The 19,901-nt window shown below is 32.7% G+C and overlaps 3 protein-coding genes across 6 annotated transcripts; 1 reads left to right on the top strand and 2 right to left on the bottom strand.

Annotated features, from left to right (window-relative positions):
* Positions 1–526: 526 nt before the first annotated feature.
* Positions 527–3,090, bottom strand: LOC116352299. The gene is made up of 5 exons (XM_031784785.1): positions 2,646–3,090; positions 2,112–2,546; positions 1,948–2,029; positions 1,164–1,285; positions 527–1,080 (listed from the first exon to the last, which is right to left on the bottom strand). Exons 1-5 carry the CDS (start codon positions 2,964–2,966, stop codon positions 874–876), a joined length of 1,167 nt encoding a protein of 388 aa, XP_031640645.1. The 5' UTR covers positions 2,967–3,090; the 3' UTR covers positions 527–873.
* Positions 3,091–3,463: 373 nt separating this feature from the next.
* On the bottom strand, positions 3,464–8,260 carry LOC116352238. 2 transcript variants are annotated; one of them, XM_031784667.1, is made up of 11 exons: positions 8,157–8,260; positions 7,412–7,717; positions 6,734–7,316; positions 6,007–6,654; positions 5,771–5,912; positions 5,457–5,710; positions 4,566–5,343; positions 4,355–4,439; positions 4,095–4,284; positions 3,731–4,005; positions 3,464–3,649 (listed from the first exon to the last, which is right to left on the bottom strand). In XM_031784667.1, exons 2-11 carry the CDS (start codon positions 7,560–7,562, stop codon positions 3,528–3,530), a joined length of 3,228 nt encoding a protein of 1,075 aa, XP_031640527.1. In that variant the 5' UTR covers positions 7,563–7,717; positions 8,157–8,260; the 3' UTR covers positions 3,464–3,527. The 2 variants fall into 2 exon arrangements, with proteins under 2 accessions (XP_031640527.1, XP_031640526.1); XM_031784666.1 differs by lacking the exon at positions 8,157–8,260 and adding an exon at positions 7,862–8,104.
* A 197-nt stretch (positions 8,261–8,457) lies between these two features.
* Positions 8,458–18,555, top strand: LOC116352239. Of its 3 annotated transcripts, XM_031784668.1 has the most exons (8): positions 8,458–8,699; positions 10,209–10,228; positions 12,683–12,805; positions 14,136–14,325; positions 14,424–14,481; positions 14,564–14,727; positions 14,796–15,063; positions 15,397–18,555. In XM_031784668.1, the coding sequence occupies exons 3-8, from the start codon at positions 12,727–12,729 to the stop codon at positions 15,622–15,624; spliced, it is 987 nt and encodes a 328-aa protein (XP_031640528.1). In that variant the 5' UTR covers positions 8,458–8,699; positions 10,209–10,228; positions 12,683–12,726; the 3' UTR covers positions 15,625–18,555. The 3 variants fall into 3 exon arrangements, with proteins under 3 accessions (XP_031640528.1, XP_031640529.1, XP_031640530.1); XM_031784669.1 differs by lacking the exon at positions 10,209–10,228; XM_031784670.1 differs by lacking the exons at positions 8,458–8,699; positions 10,209–10,228 and adding an exon at positions 10,510–10,534.
* Positions 18,556–19,901: the final 1,346 nt, after the last annotated feature.

Below are 19,901 nucleotides of genomic sequence, written 5' to 3'. Positions count from 1 at the left end.
ACGAACAGGTTTTGTTCTCAAAATTGGAAAGCTTAGAAAACAACAAGAATGAAGTGAATATGGTTGTATTAATTTCTATTTATGAAATCGACTCGGCAAACTCCTCAAATAGAAAAATATAATATGATTGAACCACACGTTCATTGGTAGAATACATACTGTCGCATTGCTTACAATCGGCTGGAGTCGTGAATATAGTATATATATAAATGTTTGACAGTGGATTTGAAAAAAAATATGATCCAGTGTTGTGTCTTAAAATCAAAATTTTATTTAATATTCTTTTTTCCCCTCCAAACACAAATTTCCAAAACAAAATAAATTATTCTCAGGATATCTTTCTTTACCCATATAACGAAACATAAATTTAATTGTAACAAAATAAGCAATCAGAGGCTGTTAAATTAATATCATTTTTATACATATTTATTTAGTTATTGTGGATTTTTTTTTTCATATATTTCACACTGAAATTGTTTAAATAACTTCAAAAATGATCGAAATTCAAAATTGTACAACAAAAATGTACGACCTTTTTTTCTCAATTCTTGTTCATATCATCGTAACTGGCAATGATATTTTACCAAACCAAGAAAACTTTTTATTTCTTGTTCACCAGCTATATGGGTTAAACAATTCTGACCAAAGATATGCTCATATAAATAGTGAAGTGTTCAATGGATATGGTAGTGTTTGATAAAATTGTGAGAAATGATTTCTACCATCGATAGCATTCTTATTCCATGCACAAATCATTCTAAATTTGATAAATCGCTTCGAAACTCTTTGCGAAAAAAGGTCGTAGTTTCTAGTTTGTTTTGTATTTGGTTTTTCATTTATTATTTAAATAAATATGTTGAATTGCTTAAATGTTTATTCTTGAATGGTGAATGTAAGTTGTTTGCCGCGGCTGTTTTCAAAACGATTCGGTGGTTTTATTTCCATTATACAATTGATACCAAGTGCTACTGCAAAGCAAATAACAAAACTAACAAATACACCCGACCAAATTGGTGTCGATGTAAAACCGATACAATTGTACGAATCATTGAAACGTCTGGCATTCACATCCAATTGCACCTGAAATAGAAGGAAAAGTTCAAAGAAAAAGAATCCATCAATATCAATTCAATTGCAAACAAACGAAAACACCGTTCAATTACCTGAATGTTAGCCAACTCCAAATAAATGGAACCGTTTCGAAAAATAAGTGGTCTTGAACACACGTACGAATATTCCAATGGAGCAGCTGGTCTATCGTCCGTCAAATAGAGTGTACTGTTACCTAAAGTGACCAGAAAAAATGCATTTATATAGAAGCTTTGAGAAAAATTAACAGACATTTATAGACAGAGAATAACAAAAGGAATCATAATTAATGTATACATTGTTTAAGAGGAAAGCCATGACCACAAATTGACGTCATGACACAGTGATTTTCGAATCACTTGAATATTGCTTAAATTTGAGATTTAGAAGTAATCGATTCTGTGGAAGAAATTTTTTTAACGAACTTTCGCATACGTGAAAGAGCATCGGACGAAAGTCTACAACTCATATTCCGTGCGTAAATTCAACATCATTGACATCAAATACACGTCAGACCCAGTGTTTATGAGACCAAAGCTTTAGGTTTACACGAGTTGCCTTTTGCCTTTGTTAGTAAATTTTCTGCAAATTTAGCGAGCATTACCATGGGTTATGGTGTTTGCGACGTTGTTCCGACATGATTATCTATTCCACATTCATTCACTACCACTACTAAATCTCAATGTTTCAGCAATATTTTTTTCTATAGATCTTTATACATGTGGTACTTTAATTTACTTGTTTTATAGAATTTTGTTTAAAAAAATATATAGCAGATTTTCAAGAAAATAAAGGATATAAAAGAATATTATAGAAGTCTTCAACTAAATATAGGACATCCGAATACTCTTATCTTACCGGTTATCTTCGACCAATTAATGTCTGCCGCTATTAATTGCCATGAGCCTCCCGAAATGTTGAACACATATTCGATTTCCAACTAAAAATCACATTTAACATTCACACATTGGTTTAAACTTTGAATTTGAAAAAAAAAAAACGAAAACTACAATCTGACATACCTTATCTTTGAAGTTATATCTCACTTTAAGTGTACGTTGTTCGTTTTTATTTTTTTGATCCGTTGTTATGGTTGTTGGAGTATTATTATCTAAGACTATTTCTGTGGTGCCATCAAATAAACGTGGTGCCGAGCTTGTGTACAATAGAATTTTATATGGCGAATCAGGATAATAGACAAAATCAGTTTGGTTGGTTTCGTCTGTTACTGGGCTTGGTGTTGTTATTGTTGCTGCTGTTGTTGTAGTGGTGGTGGCCGTTGTAGTCACTGGACTTTCTGGTGATGCATCAACGGCTCTCTTATGTATTTCATGATGATTAGTTTTAGATGCCAAAATTCCCAATACTTTCCCTTCGCCATAAGTGATGACCGCATCATGGTACAGTGCCGACAATTCAACATCTTGCTGTGAAATTGGTCCGACCAAATTGATTACCTATTTTTGAAAGAAAATTTCAAATCATTTCTGCCATACTTTTGAAGAAACACACGCACACACTCAAATCACAGTTGTCAATATATGAACGGTACGTACCTCTGCATTTAAATTAAATTCCATTGGATCGGAGCCAAGATGTTGTTGAGCCAAATAGACATAATTTGTTTTCGACAATAAATCTTTGAATATTGGAAAATTATCCTCTTTCAAATGATTCGATGCATTGCGAACAAATAAAATGATTGCTGACGAATCAGAATAGATGTCACGCAGCAAATTTTCATCCAATTGATTTAATGGATTTGAATTTGCATGCGAAAATTCTTCACGTCCCCACAAAACAAATGGACCATTATAACTAGCTTGAATTGATGATACTAATGCCAATAATCCAAATAAGATGAAAAAACCAATCATTTTTTCTTATTCTTTGCGTATAGTTGTGATAGATTTTTTTTTGTTTTTGACTTTTAGTAAATGAAAATATCCTTGTATGTCAAAGTGCTTACGAGAAGAAAAAAAATGTCTCGAACGAATTCAACAAGGATTATGACTGATGGAAAAATCAATTCCAATACCACGTAAATATTTAGTATTAGTGTAACGCATGCGCATCAGAAATGTTTAACCGACTTTTTTGACAATTTACCTTCAGTTCCAGTACAGTGTGAGCACACACACACATAAGAATACGCATATTTGCATATATTTCAAAAGGGGCGTTTAATATTGAATGGTCGCAAGTATCAACGTTAAACGATAAAGTACTATAAAGTACATTAATGGCAAACAAACACTTTTAACGAGGATAAGAGCCATCGTGTGAGTCTGCACGCATAATAAGTAGGATTTTTTTAATGTTCACCAAAAAAATAATGATTTATTTACACAAACGTTTAAATATAATTGTCAGTTTTATTTTTGTTTTTTGGTACAAAATGTGACTATTTTTATTTGAAAGTAGCCTAACGTATTTATTTACAAAAATTTACACAGCAATGTAACTACGAAAACTGGGAGTAACAATATGAAATTTAATGAAATTTTCGCATTCATGCCGACGCCGCTAGTTGGGCTGCCTCCATATCTGGTTTTTCTTCCTATAAAGAAAAACAAAACAAATATAGAAGTATAACTTAATGAGAATCAACATTTATGATGAAAGAAAATATTGTTTTTACCACTTTTCTCATTTGGATCACAAACTCTATGCGCTAAAACTTTCTTTCGTTTTGGCATCGCATAACCGACAATGTTCAATGTTGGCGAATCGAGCCGACCTCCAGCAATTAAACGCGACAAATCAAGTTCCATTTGATGGGCCAACGGTCCTTTAAAATGGATCAACATTTGTATACAGGCGCCACCATGTAAAATTGTAATTTTACGAGAATCAACACTTAAAAACCATTCCGGTACGCCCATTACATGTCGAACTTCTTCCAAAAATTGTGCACTGCAAAATATGTTGTTAAATTTTTTGTATTTCATTCAGTGTCACCAGTGTTTCATGCAATATAGTGTCACCACTGCGAGATAACTTACACAACGAATTTCGGTGGGCGTTGAAGATTCACATATTTAATGATGTCATGATCTGGTTCGATGTTTGCGCAGGCAAATCGTTCGTGCGAATAATTCGGTCCAAACAGTACTATCGAACGACCCAGCGCACTTTGATCACCTTCCAATGGGAAATTTTGATCGGTTAATATAACACGCTTATCGCCGATATCTAGTTAGAAAATATTTGAAGCATTATACATGAAAATCATCACTTTAAAATCGAATGTACGGAAATGTACCGATAGTATTTGTGCGAAATGAAACATCACCAACATAACATCGCAACGGATTATCTGCTCCACATTCCTCTTCATACAAATTTGTCTAAAAAATAAAGCTATTTAGTTGACAATAAATGTAAACTCGAAACGTTATTGGCACCGGAAAAGTGCGGGCCGCACCTTAACGCTGCCTATAATTGCTCTGTGCAAACAAGAATGAATGGCTTACATTAAGTGGATCGGCCAACTGTGTGTAGTATGGATTCCATACGTAGCCACCAGCAACGCATCGTGTAATGGTCTGTTGTACAACGGCATCAACGCCAATCGGATTGACAAAGATTTTCCAATGGTGATGTCGAGTCATATTTCGATCATTTTGTCCCGGATGTCTTAAATTCACTTCGATCGTTGTGTCACTTTTGCTGCCATCATTGTGAATCAATTGTGTAAATCTCATATATCCATATGCATAACCTTTTGGATGATGAAACGATGCAATTGCTCGAATTTCACGTGACTCCTGTGGACTATATCCACGTTCCAATGTTGAGCATGCCCATCGTACATTTTTCTGCTTTTTATGAATGACAATCGATCGTCCCAATACCGTTTCATATCCAAATAATGGAATGTTTGTATCATTAAAGCTGGCCATGTACTCGGTAAGGCGATCTAATGTGCCAAATTTTCCACTTAAATCGCCCATTTCATAGAGATCCGATGAACCCTCACGGGGCATCGGTGATGTTTTTGCATTCACACCACGTGGATTCCAATGATCGTAAATTGTTGTAGCTTCACATGGAAACAATAAATTCTCTTGGACAGACACTTCATGAACATGATAGCCACTTGTTGCATTCAATCCTTTGAGGTTTACATCAATATTGGTTATTTCATACTCTGACTGTTGATACAATTCCAATTTTCCTTTAACGCTTATCGAAACTCCATTACCATACCAATCGCTGGCAACCACTTTCCGTGGAAAGTGTCTTTCAATGCTAAAACAAAATGACATCAGACATTAAGTTAGAAACTAATTATAGTGGACAAAAGTAAGAGATGCTAGATGAAAAGGCACTGTTATAGAAAATGAAAGAAATCGACTACTTACGTTGTGCAGGCGAGTCGATCACCTCGTGCCTTTGGTCCAAAATCATCATAAATAACAATTGATTTTCCAAATATGCTATTATATCCACTAAGTGATAACGTGGTATCGGTAAAAATAGAACGTGTCAATGACCTCATCTTTTTACTTCCGGCAATCGTAAGCGAAGCAATGCGATGAGTCAAATCGCCCAAACGGCAACTTGTTGCATACTCTTTTGAACACGTACGAGATGGATCATCTGGATTGAATGACACCTAAAAGCCATTGTTATCGGTTAGTAATGTCTTATCATGATTTTCTCGAGCATTTCGTACCTTATAAGGATTGTGTATTTGATTTGTGCTCACACACCGATTTTGCCAATCATAAAAATCTTTTCCCGGCGGATTACTGTGAATTGCCCAGCGATGATCTTTGGTTGTATTCAATGATGAGCCATCTGCATGAATCAAATATCTAATTTGAAGAAAAATCATATGTACATCGTAATTTAGAAGTTTGGAACGACCAAAAAAGAAAATTATTAAAAATCAAATCCAGAATTTCTTACTCAATAATAATTGTTGTTTCGTGCAATGGATCGTCTCTTGGTTGTCTGAATAAAATTTTTCCCACAATCGGATAACGAAATAGAACTTGTGCGGTGACCATTGGCAATTGATATTGTCGATTTTCTTGATAAAGCGTTAAAGTGCCACAAACCCAGTTCGATCGTGTCGTATTTGCTGCATCGGTTCGATTATATCGTTCGATGGTTAAACCACGATGTACAATGCTATACCAACCTTGCATTGGTAAAAATACATCCCAATAAATGCCATTCAATTCATTGCCCGGTGTAATTGGTAACAGATAATTATGTGGATATTCATTGTTACGCATTTGTAATTTTCCCGATAAATCACCCACCGGATACTGATCTTGGGTTCCATAGCCGGCCGGTGGTTTTTTATCATTTTCAATATCGCTTGGATTGTAAATATCACCAGTGCTATCACAAAATGTATGCAAATTGGCCATTGTTGGATTGGGCGGTAAATTTTTTATTTGAAATCCAGCCAAATCACGTAAATACTCTGTATTCTCTCTCAATTCATTCTTGGCCGAATGAACGGTAAAATTTAACCAAGTCGGTTCAAATGGTGAACGTTGATGTATGGTCACTTCACCCTTTACACCATTCGAATTGAAGATCGACCTAAAAGATGTATATATATTACACATGCATGCTTCATTTGAATGAATCTAAACTTTAAAAAAATCCATGCAGTACTCACTTTGCAATACGTGTCCGGAGATTTCGAATTTTGGCACATGCCAAAAATCGATTTTCATGCAAATGATCATAAACCACCACAAATAATTGCCGATGCGGTCCCGTCAAATCACTTGGAATTAAAATTAATTCATTGTCATTGAATACTTGCTTTATTTCTTGTCTGTAAACATCTTTGGCCACTTTTATCTCACCAACACGACCATCAATATCGCCCAATGATTTTCCAGCGCCCATATTTTGTGGATCGTATATCAATTGCAAGACATTACAATTGATTTGTGATTTTTCCGCATTCGTTTCAAAGATATCGGTTACAAAGATTTTCCATGAGTGTGTCGTGAATGGTGAACGATCACTTGTATTGTCCACATGAAATAAATTTGATGTGATCATATTTAATCGATGCATTGTATCCTTGGCCGTAAGCCAATGGAAATAGATCGAACCGGCAATCGGTGAATGGAATCTTGCTTCGGCCAAATGATCGATATTATCTTCAATTGTTACAATTGTCGCACATGCATATGATCCACTGTCTAAATTTTGCAACACTAACGATTTACCCCAAATCATTTGTTTTTCTATGAAAACACACAGAGAGATAATTTCATTTCAATTTGAATAACGATTAATATTGTATACTGATGGTTGATAAAACATCATCACTATTACTCACTGCTAATCACTTGTGAAATTTCCCACGTTGTCGATTCATTTCCGGGCAATTGTAAATAACCCAAATGATCATCAAATTCGATTAATTTCTGTCCAACTTTTGACGTATGACATCTTTGATCTGCTCGAACTTCTCGATAATCAGTGGGCATTTCATGAATTCCCCAACTCCACAGTTGATCGGGATACTGCAAGGTGGTCTCAAGTTTTGATCGAATTTCAAACGAATTATCATTTCTCTGATTAAAATGGAATTCACCGTGTAATCCATGTTGTGAAATATACGCCACTAGTTGCACACAATTCACTATCGTTTCAAAATTCAAAAGAAAAAGAGAGATTTTTTGTTTTCAAAAATAAAAACCAAACAAATGCATGAGCATAATATTGCATTGTGTGCCAAATATCGTAACAAATATTAATCATTTTTATCTCTATGCACCGGACTAACCTTGGAAGTGAAAGTGCCAAAATAAAACTGTTAAAATTATATATATTCGATTCATATTTAACGATAACAAATTAATATAACTTTTAAAATAAACAATAAATATTCGGCTATTTGAACAACAACAACAATAAAAAGTGGAAAAATAAATAAATGAATTTCAGTAATGGTGAAGTAAGATAAAAAAATGTGAGGCTACATTTTTTCTTCGCTAGCAAAGAGTATGTTTGTTTTCTCTATTACTACTTCATTTAAAATGTTTTCTTTCTTTTCTGTCTGTTTCTCGCATGACGTTCACCTTCAACAAATAGTGTGAATAAGTGGCATTCCCACCATGCAGCCAAGTTTTAACACCAACGATGACTTGAACGTAGTAAGAGAAACAACAACAGCAGCAACAATTATAGCAACAAACTGTTTTCTCTCTTTTCGTGTTTGTTCGCAGGTAAACAATACACCATCGTTAATCAAAATGAATAAAGTAGAAAGTAATTTGAGGTTTAAGTACTCAAATGTCAATCATTTTTCTGCTTTTCGTGTATTAAGTACATTTGTACTTTGTTTGTGTTCGGCAAAGTGAAAAGTAAAAATGACATCGCACAGTGTTTCCAATTCGAGTATATGTGTTATTCCAACATAAGAGATATTCCCATATTATTATTATTTTTTGTTTTTAATTTGATATTTATGCAATCAAATAAATTGACGTTTCGATAAATCGTCGTTTCTGAAATCAACGATTGTAGTTTAAATGAATTGACAAATGAATCAACACTTTTTTTTGGCTAAAATTACAGCATATTTGTCAGTTATTTTTTTCAATTGCACAAATAAACACCCGGTAAGTGGAAGAGAAAAAAATTAATCTTTTTTTTTTTCATATGGGGATGATAATTTAATCCAACTGTCTTAAGGCTTTCGGTTAAAATTGTTGTGCCTTTAGTCAATGTGATTCATCATCACAAGGAAAATGAGGACCAAAAAGAAAAACGTGTGCGTCGGTCGAGATTTTCGAAACTGTTTTCAATCAACCGATCGATCTTTTTGTGTATTGAACGTGCCTAAGCATTTATGTACATCCAAATTCAATAAGTAATTATTAACAATAAAAAAAGGAACGAAGCGCCGTAGCATACAGTTTTTTTTTCACACTCAAAGAGAAATGAAAAAGAAAACAAAGCACACAAGGTAAACAGCGAGTTATCACTCGCTCTCTCTTTCTCTTTTTGTCATGTGTACGCACAATGATACGCAAAAAAATGTCGACAATGTGAAAAACCCTTGGTAGTATGTACGATGACACTTGGCTAGTGCTTTGAAACATACGGAGTGTGTGTGTATGTGGTTAACAATACACACGAGGCTCATATAATGTGCACACCATTTGTTGTCGCTTTCCTTGGTCTTACACACATACACACAAACGCACACACAAAAACTAACTTACTCATTCGCTCAGTTGGGAAAGCAGTTGCGCTCGCACAACAAGAAGATAGATAAACGAGCGAATTTTCCCAAATCAATGTGTACGCAAGCTCTTTAGCAGCAACTTTTCCTTCATATCATTACATTCGGTGTGTCGTCTGTTTCGTCCGCGCGCGTATATTTTATCAGAAGTGAAACGAACACACGAAGCGAAATTTTATTTTATTTTTTTATTGAAAATACATATGTATATATTGAAAGGCGTCTATTTCATCGTTGTACATCGTTCTCTATTCAACGCATGCTTACTCTTAACGCCATCCTTTTTCATTCGATACAAAATATATGAACTTGTTTGTTTGTATGTATTGCTACTACAATTTTCTTCTTTTACGCTGGCTCGAATAAGCCCTTTTCACATCGCGACTCTTCGCATTTTCAGTTTTCCTTCGAGAATCATGTTGATATCGTTTCGCACACACAAAAACTCCACAGAATAAACGCAAAGTAGAATTGTATATTAAAGTGTACACGAAAGGAATCAAAAGAGAGAGAAAGAGAGAAAAAGAAGAAAATAATTACGATAGAGTGAAAGAAAAATCAAATAAATCTCTAATCCGTTGAACCAGTAAAATTTTTCAATATATATTAACTGTTTTTTTTTTCTCTTCTCTTCGTCTTCTGCTACTGCTTGTGGTGGTGGTGGTGTTGCTGCTGTTTTCAGTTGTTGTCGTTTTTAGTTTGTTTAAATATCAGTTTTCAGTTATTGTGTGGTGATATTCGGTTATGAATCTGCGTAAAAATCTATTCAGAAGATAAATTTTCTTAAGAAAAGAATTTTATTTTATTTTTTTTCTTCTTCTTCGCTGTGTTGCTCTTGCTTATTCGCTCAACGGCACTTCATACATTCAATAAATATTTGCAGTTAAACGAAATCGGTCGCAAGTACGTATATATTTAATTCATAACATTTTTTTATATACATATATCTGACTTGTTCTTTATCGGTGAGGATTTTTCGTCTCGGTAGTCTTCAAACGAAAATGAACATAATCATTTGATTAAGTGAAGTGTACAAATAAGAAGAAAATGACGTGTGAGAGAGAGAGAGAGAGAGAGAAAAAAAAGTAAATGTTTGAAATGAGAAATCGATGTGAATAGAAAATAAAGCGAAAGAAAGATGATAAAAGAGCAAATGGTTGTAAATGAAACAAACATCGACAAAAATGCAATTAGTGTAATCAGCAAAAAGTGTGTTTCATTTCGATTTTTTCCTGCTTCGAAAGTGTGGATTATTATGTGTGTGTATATTATATATGTGAATGTTTGACGGATGGTGAAAATTGCACCCTCTGTAATCAAAAGGCATTTGACGCTGTGAATAGACAAAATTGAGTAGCTACAGTAAGCAATCCAGCTCTATCACGAGATAGAGTGCAAAGAAAAATTACCTTTTTGAATCATTATCCTTAATATACAAGGAAAAATCAAGTGTATAAAAATGACCACATCAAATTCTAGTGTACAATTTCGTTCCATTAAACAGTGACACCGAGAAAACGAATAAGTAGATGATGCGAATAAAAGTAAAAGAAGAAGAAAAAAAGTTGTTGTACGAAACATTTTTCCTCTCTTTGACAATACACAGCACATACAGTAACATTTTCTGAAAAGTTTTTATATCGAATGCATATCTCTGATAATCGAACGGAATCCCCCCAATAAGAACATAGAACAGAAGAGAGATAGAAAGACACGGTTTTATATATGCGCCATACACGCGACATAACGATGATATTATACTCGCGCTCTCTCGTTTTCGCGCGCGCGTAACCAATGGTTCATGTCATATATGTGTGTGGATAATGGGACTCCTATATATATACGCGCTCTTGTTTAATTTCATTATTTTCGTTAAACTCTCTATTTTATTTGTGTGCTATTTTGTGTGTGTGTGATTTGATTTCTATTTTTTATATATATTTTTATTTCAAAACAAAAAGCCATACTAAAAATAGATGCATAATATATAATATATTTTTATTTGATATACGTATTGTATACATTCAGTATTATGTTTGCGGTGTGTTTTTGTATCGAATGAGTGAATGATTGAGAATATGATAGAAAAATGTGTTTACGACAAGATCATTAATCGCATTAGAATAGAGACAGAGAGATACTAAGAGGTGGAGAGAGTGAGACTTGGTTGGGGCCAACAAAAGTCAATTGGTTCACTCGATTTTCATTGTCGCGAGACAATACAGCGAACGATATGAAAAGAGATCCTTTACAATTTATATAGTAAATGACAAATGAAAGGATTATCTGATTTAAACTTCCGTTTTACGCGATTTACAATTGTTGTATGACATTCTTGACTCTGATGCAATAACTAACTGCACTATGTATGCGATTTTTATCCTTTTCCCTTCCTATATATATATGGATCTGTTATTTTGCAACAAAATACGAGTTCAGATAGTTCAGTGGTCATTGGTGACTTATAGTCAAAAATACTTACAAGATTATGGGCTCCACTGTATAAATGTGCTGTAATCACAGTGGAAAGATTGAAACTTGTATATATTTTAAGTTAGAAATTATTGGCTTGGCACATATAAACTAGAAATTTATTTAATAATGGTCATAGATGGCGTGTGCTTACAACGCTTTTATCCATGACGTGATTCTGCACATTGTTAAACGAAAATAGTACTCTACGATATTTTTGACCGAAAGTTCATTGATTTTATTTTTATTTTTTTCGTTTGATTGTTGTCTGAAAGCAATTTCGATGTGGTTCGTCTCGAAATGTTGATTAAAATCAAATGCCAATATCACATAAATCATCACATGCCCTTTGTTAATGTTCAGAAATGGGGCAACATGTTGCAGGCACTGTTGATAACGAACAATAACTGTAAATACATGGGGTTAACTCAATTCGATTTTTGATTACATTCATCACCTTTTTCGGGCAGATTGAATCATTACAAGCAATTTATATATCTGAAAAAAAATCGATATTAAACGATGGACATTTCCTAATTTGACACACCTACGCGCTATAAATCGAATGAAAATGTCCAAATTAATACGTACCAATAATTGAAAATCAAATGTCTATTCAATTTGTCTATTCGCAGATCAATTTGCCGAAAGATGAAATCGTGAAATAAATTTAAATTTTCAAATGTAATAGCAAACCGAAAAAAAGAGACAACAGTCACAAAACTGTCAGATCGAAGATATCGCCTTTTGAAACATTTCATTTTGAATGTGCGATGAAAAATAAAAATCTTGTGTGAATGATTGAGTGTAAATTGAACTGAATCTATTGAATTTTATAACATACATCAACAAACAATAATAATAATCAAGTAAATATATACACAGCAATAGTTAACGGAACTAAAAGGAGCACAGAGACGTAGTCAGTTATGGGATGTGGTCAAAGTAAAATACATTTGTACCCGAGAAAATCGAAAAGCAAAACAAATGGAAAGAAAAGCGGACACAGTAAGTGTATAATACATAAAGAGATAATTTCATTTTAATTTTGTATCGTTGCTTCTTTTAATTTTGCGCTGCAAAACAAACAAACACACACATCACACATACGCTCACAATAGCAACAAAAAAGGGACAAAAAGAGAATTTTTTCTGTCACAACTATTTGAAGAAAAAAAAATTATATATATCAAGAAATTCCGAGTCAGTGGTGATAAGCCGTAAATGTAAAATCAAAAAAGTCCCAGAAAGAGAAAGGGAGAGAAAAGTAAAGTATATTTGTTCATATATTTGCGTGCACATTTCCGACGTTGTTGCCGTTTTTGTTTTTCTTCATTTTGCAAAAGAATGATGTTCTCTCGACATTTTTATCCCCTCGAATGATTTTCTCGTTATAAACGACCTAAGTGATTCCGGATGTGCCAATTTACGTGTGAAAGAGACAAGAGAGGGACGCATACCAACTCACAGCGAGTTGAATAATTTATAAACAAGACGATGAATTCATATTTTGCCAATTCAACATAGGCTAGAGAGAGCTATAATAACGTTGGAAACTTTGTTGTAGTCGTCGTCGGCGGCGACGGTGGTGGTGATGGTGGATATGCACTTGAGAAAAACGAGACGTGCAATATCTAAAACAAGAGGGCACATCATAATAAGATGCTTGATTGATAAAGCATTTCGAGCTGAAATCCCATGAATATGCATTTGCTTTTCAAAATGAAAAAGAGTAAAAAAGGACGACGACGACAACGACAACAACAACATGAAATGACATTGCTTTGCAGCATCGTCGAGCCATCACACTGACTTCGCATTGTATGAATGAGTTGAGTGAATAAAAATATCTTCATTTCATTCCATTGCACATCAATGATGAAAAGCCTATGGTGCATGTATGCACAGTGATGAAGTGTACATTGCGTTTTACGTGCTGCAAAGAAGCTGCAGCAGCCGAAGATGAAGAAGAAAAAAAACATGTAGCAATGGAATGAAGAGCCTCAAGTAGCAAAACACAAACATGGCAACATAGACACATTCATTGTCAATCCAATTTTCAAAAACTTTATTGCTCCAATTCTGCAGCAAAACTCGCACTCTGCATACTATTTTCACAATTTTGTGAGTGAGCGCGCGTATATATATGTGCGTGGGTGTGTGTTATTCAAACTTTCTGCAGCAAACATGCAATGGAAATGCGAATGAATGAATGATAGAAACAAACAAAAAACCATATTTAATTCGAACCGGCATTTTGAGAATATTTAATTACGCCTCTCTTTGCGATTGTAATTAATAATATTATTAATTCATTCCATTTTTTTTCTCGATTCAGCTGATCCAGACGCTGATGCGGACGAAGAAGAGGGACATATTTCCAATGAAAATGAAAAAGAGATAAACAAGGACAAAGAACGAATTGAAGATGATACATTGTCAGATGAACAAGGATCTCCAGAGCAGCCAAATAATGAAATTTCCATATCACTGTTACGCGCAAAAAATTTGTCATTGCTGCAAAGCCAGTAAATATCATGTTTTTATAATGCATTACACATTCAAAACATTCAATCGTTTTATGGAATAATTCAACAATTTTTGTGTCTCCATTCAATTTTCACAGAGAGATTTCGTCCAGCCAACAGAACTTTTTTCGAATGTTGGACCAAAAGATCGAAGACGTATGTAAAATGTGACCATGGTTCGAATTTATAAATGCGAAAAATAACATAAATGTTTTTTGGATTTGCCTCCTTTCGATAGGGTCCTGATTATGATTCATCGAGTGAAACCGAAATGGCACTAGAAGAAGCGCGCCTAAATGCGTTAGTTCAACATTGGGAATCGGCCAGTTTAACGGCATCATCGCTATGTTCGTCAGCAAGTAGATCACTGCAAGGAACGCCCGTTCGTCAAACCGCTATGAGGTATTTGTTTAATTAAATAACATTTTTGGCATTTGCTTTTACTCGAATATGCATTTTTTTACGTTCAGGCCTCAAGACCAGCAACAACTCCAACTACAACAACAACATCAACTTCAGCAACAGCAATGTGGTATTGCATCAGTTCGCTTAAGTGCCATGAATGCGAGTAACCGACAAAGACCTGCCACCGTCAATGTTGCCAACACAAATGTTGGCATCGCCACAAATAATCCCAATATTGTAGGTAACATGTTACCACAACATGTTCCAATTTCATATTATACACACTCAGCACCTCAAACTTCATACTTTAACGATGTTTTACATCCAATGCAGGTAAAATATACACATCATCAACAACATGTGTACATTTTTATTTCAATTCTATGCGTTAAAAAATGCGAAAAAATTATCCAAAACACACTTAAACAACACTATTCTTGTGCCAAATTTATTTGATGAAGAGCTCGATAGTAATTCGAAAATAGTTGACTGAATTTTTAATTGAAATCCGTTATTCGAACTCTTTGAATTATTTGGTTCACTGGTCAGAAGCTATGCTGACATTAGATAAAATACATTTTTTTTTCTTCTACAAAACTTGATATAAAATGCAACAAATTGAAAGACAATCATAATAATTGTGCGTGTATTTTTGTAAATGTACAGGTTCCGCAAATGCAGCCCGAGCCGCGTTTTCCGCCAGCAATCAGTGTACAGCGCCTAAATCCGCAAGTACAGCGACAAATCCGTGAAACTCAAGAACTGATCAAAGATTCATGTCCGCAATTATATGCAGCTGGTTATGGTCCGGGACCCCCACCGATGCGTACACAACCACGTCAACCAACACGACGTCCCACCCTTGAAACACAGTTCTCTCAAGAATTATCGTGATATTTGGATTACTAGTCTGAAATTATTTATTTAAAAAATTCATTAATATTAATAATAATAATAAATAATAATTTATTACTGAAAATCCATGTTTAAGTGAAAACAGATGAAAACAAAAATGCTAAAAAAATAGATGTTTAAATTTGTAGTTTAGATTGTCCAGTCCTTAAGCGATCTGAGTATATATAAATATATATTTAAAAAAACAAATATTTAAAGTGAACAAAAATGAATATTGAAAATAAATTTACCAAAATACAAATGAAATTCCAACCAAAAATAACTGAAGAAGAAGAATGGATTTTTTGGAATGTAGTAAAAATGCACTCACACACATACCGATTTAAAAGTGAACATAATGGAAAAATTGAAACATTTTGCAAAAATGGATTGCAGATAGAGAAAAATGTAAAGGAAATCAGAGAAAATGCGAAATATTATTGACTTCTATAGTCGTTTGATTAAAAAAAAGAAGAACAAATTCGAGTGTAAATCACTGTTGATGAGAGATTTTATATTGCAATTTAACCTGTATATTTTTCCACTCGACCCCCACACACATACCAATCAATCGATCAAACCTTTTGGAGGATTTAGCATTTTTTTCTGTTTGAAATAGGACAGAATAAAACTAACATATAAAACATGATATAATCGAAAAACGAAATTGTCGTATTTTCTATGAGTACAGGAAATTTCAAGGACAACTTTGCAGTTTATTGATTTCAGTATCTGAAAGAGTTTGTGATTAAATTCATGTTTAAACATTTGTTATCCATAGAAATATTTTTTGAAAACTCTTGAACTCTTTTGATGGTTGAAGAAATCTACTGTGTGCTCACCATAACGTGGAAGCCAACATGTTATCATTTGGAATTTTTTAAAGTTAAGAAAAGTTCCATAGACTTTCGAAATGGAATAAAAGACTTGATGAAATGAGTTTAAACAAATTGCATGCTTATGATTGACAAGTACCTTACGATCGGGTCAAAATTTAAAAAACACTACAATAAATACTCACATTGTAACATATAACTTCAACTTTTGGAAAATTCTTTGTTTGATTGAGCTCCTTTTACTCCAAGATGGGCTAAAGTATTTAATGGAGTTAATAAAAACTATAAATCTTGGAAGATTTTTCGTCCAACATGTTTTTTTTTTTTAAATATCTGCTTGTATAAAGTCAAAATGTGGCTAATATTTCTGCAAATGCTGTGCCCGTAAAATTAAAATTGCAAGAATAAAGTTATGATTGGTTTGAAATAAAACCAAATGCGTTGAATGTGTTAAATGTTCTGGCTTAATTGCAATATATAAATTGAACCTATGATTATGTTATATGACCTGAATTGAAAATGATATTTATGGGTATGTATGCAATGGTTTTCAGTACAATATCTAATTGAATCGAATACAAATAATGATAGATTTCAATGGAAAAAGATGGCAAAAAATGCAAAAATAAAATTGAAATGAATTGAACAAAAGAAGAAGAAACCTTATTGTATTGTAATCCAAGGTGAAAACGATGACAAATATTGTGAACACATTCACCTTTTTTTTCTTTATTCTCATCTAAAAACAGTTGTATTAAAAATCAAATAAGGAGTGGAAAAAAAATCTAATCAGAAACAATATTTTTATCACAACTTCCACTCATAAGCAATAGAGAGCCTTCTGCTGACTGGATTTGATTGTTTCTATTTTTAAAAGCTTAAAATATAAAGAAAATGCCAATTCTAAAATTTCATCGCCAATGTATCATCACACTCATTTAGTAAATCATTCACGTATTCACAAGTGGATTTGTAACGATGGATGTATGTGTGTGTCATAATTCATTTACCTTTTTTTGCATCATTCAACAAAACTCATTCATTAGCAATTGTACTGAGAGACATTGTCAGTACGATGAAAAGAAACAAAAAAAAATACATGTATAGAATATTTTCGACTGATTGTAAGCAATTATTGAATTCTATTTCGAAACAAATGAGAGTTCTAATTTAAAATGAAATTAAAAAAAAATGAAAATCCACTTTCTAATCTAAATGTATTGTAATATTTAAAAAAAATCGAAGCAAACAAATTAAAAAGCACTAAATATAATCCAAAATCAATTCGTTCTCACCAAAATAAAAGAAAAGAGAAACATTGAACAGAAAGAACAACAAATAACTTTGCCAATTGTTAGTTCGAATTAAAATAAATAATTATTGAAGACGTAGAAAATTATAAAAACTGAAATGAAAGCACGATATATAGCAGCGATCTCTTTTCAAACAATTTCTTTTCCGACCATTTTTTTTATCGAGCTGTTGCGAGGATATACATTTTTTTTGGTGAAAAACTAACTTTCATCATAGACTTTAATCGTCAAAATGATGATTGAAATTTATTTAGTTGCCATGATAGAAACGATAGTACTCGTTAAAGCTTCGATTGAAACAAATTGTGAAAGAAAAATAAAACGAAGAATATCTGCGCCTTTGAACGTATCAAATTTAATCATAAACCGTCCTTTCAACCCCTTGACTTTCCTATTTTCCCGCTCCAAAGAAATGAAAATGCACATTTTCATAGCAAAAGAAATCCAGTACTCAAATCGATTTCATTATTATCGACAAAAATGGTTTCCTTGATTCATTCAGCATACTTATTTCATAAATGTTTTCATCAACGATAAATATACAATAGTAATTTTGTGAGAAAAAAATATTAGAACAACAATGGGCCAAATGTGATTTCGGCAATCATTTTGTAAAGAAAACCGAAAAAAAAAACACTTATATTTTTAATTAAACATTGTACGGGTATGTTTTTAAAGACAACAATTTTTTTTCTGAACGAACAAAGACTTGATCTATTTCATTATCATGAAATCAACCTTTCAAATCAATATGCCATTCATTGCAGTCAATTTGTTAGTATAATATTCATAATGTTGTTCATTTCCATCTCAATTCAATTCATTCGACATTTTTTGTCTATTTTTACCAGACAATATATTGAATTAACTGGTCAGTTGAGCTGACAGTACGTTAGCCAGCTAAATGAGCTGAAACATTAGAAGTTATTGTTATAATGAACAATCACTTCTATTAAAACAAGAGAAGTGATTCATCATTAAAACATTAACGTCTATTGTTTTATCCCATTTAGCTGGCTAACGTACTGTCAGCCCAACTGAGCAGTTAGTTCAATATATTGTCTGATTTTTACCTAGAACAGAAACATTTTATCGATGTTCCCATACTTTTTTCGGGATTTTTTTTTTTTTTTTTTTTGAATTATATAAAATATAACTCAAAGCCAAATGAAAATTGATGTAGGTTTACATTTTTTGGACTGAAATAAAAAATGATGAAGAATATTCAACTAGAATGAAATAGAAAGAATCAATAACGGAATGTATATAAACAAAAAGAATTGGAAATAGTGCAACCAATTTTTGAATAAGGCGAACTTAATCAAAACACAAAAAGACAAACACAGTTTCATTGAAATTTATTTTTAAAATAATTATGATTTATTATATTATTATGATATATTATCGAAACACCTCAATCACGTGTCATTTGAATGACGGAATGAAATTGCGGGCGATATAAATTGATAGCTACATGTATTTTTTTAAAATTAAAAGTCTGTCTATCAAAACCGTTACTGCAAAATTGCATAAAATTCAACAAAACAATTGACCTTTAAAGAAAAAGAAAACTATTTTCTCCTTAATCCTTATTCACAGCCATCCCCTCCCACATAAAGAATTAAATTAAGTGATATACTCAAACAAAAAATTAATTAATTAATAACAAAGACCATCTTGTTTAACAATTTTTATCACATTTTTTTTGTTCGTTTTTTCTTCACAAATTTATTCAAAATGTTTCTCTGAAAAACTAAACCAAAAAATGGAATACATCTAAGATAAAAACAAAACATAAAATTATTGTATCGTTAAATCAATACAAGAAAATTAATTTATTATTACACAAAACACTGTCAGAATTTATGTGCTAACTGAAAACAAAAATTTATGAAACCAAAAGAAATTTAGTACCAATTCTTCTAGTACATACAAAACAAACACAAAGAACACATTAAAAAAAACAGATATGTGCTTTATATTGTTTTAAATAAATGAAAAATTCAATGCGAAAGTAAATCGAAGACGGTTTTTTATTCAATATCCGATATTTTGTTGACTCATGAGTTATTAGCTCAATATTTTATTTAAATTTGGCGCCCTTTTTCACCTTCATCCGAAGTGTTTT

Source organism: Contarinia nasturtii, unplaced genomic scaffold (genome assembly GCF_009176525.2).
Source record: "Contarinia nasturtii isolate CC-2019 unplaced genomic scaffold, AAFC_CNas_1.1 Cnas_scaffold_187, whole genome shotgun sequence".
Classification (NCBI taxonomy): domain Eukaryota; kingdom Metazoa; phylum Arthropoda; class Insecta; order Diptera; family Cecidomyiidae; genus Contarinia; species Contarinia nasturtii.
This window is presented reverse-complemented; position numbering and strand designations above follow the sequence as displayed.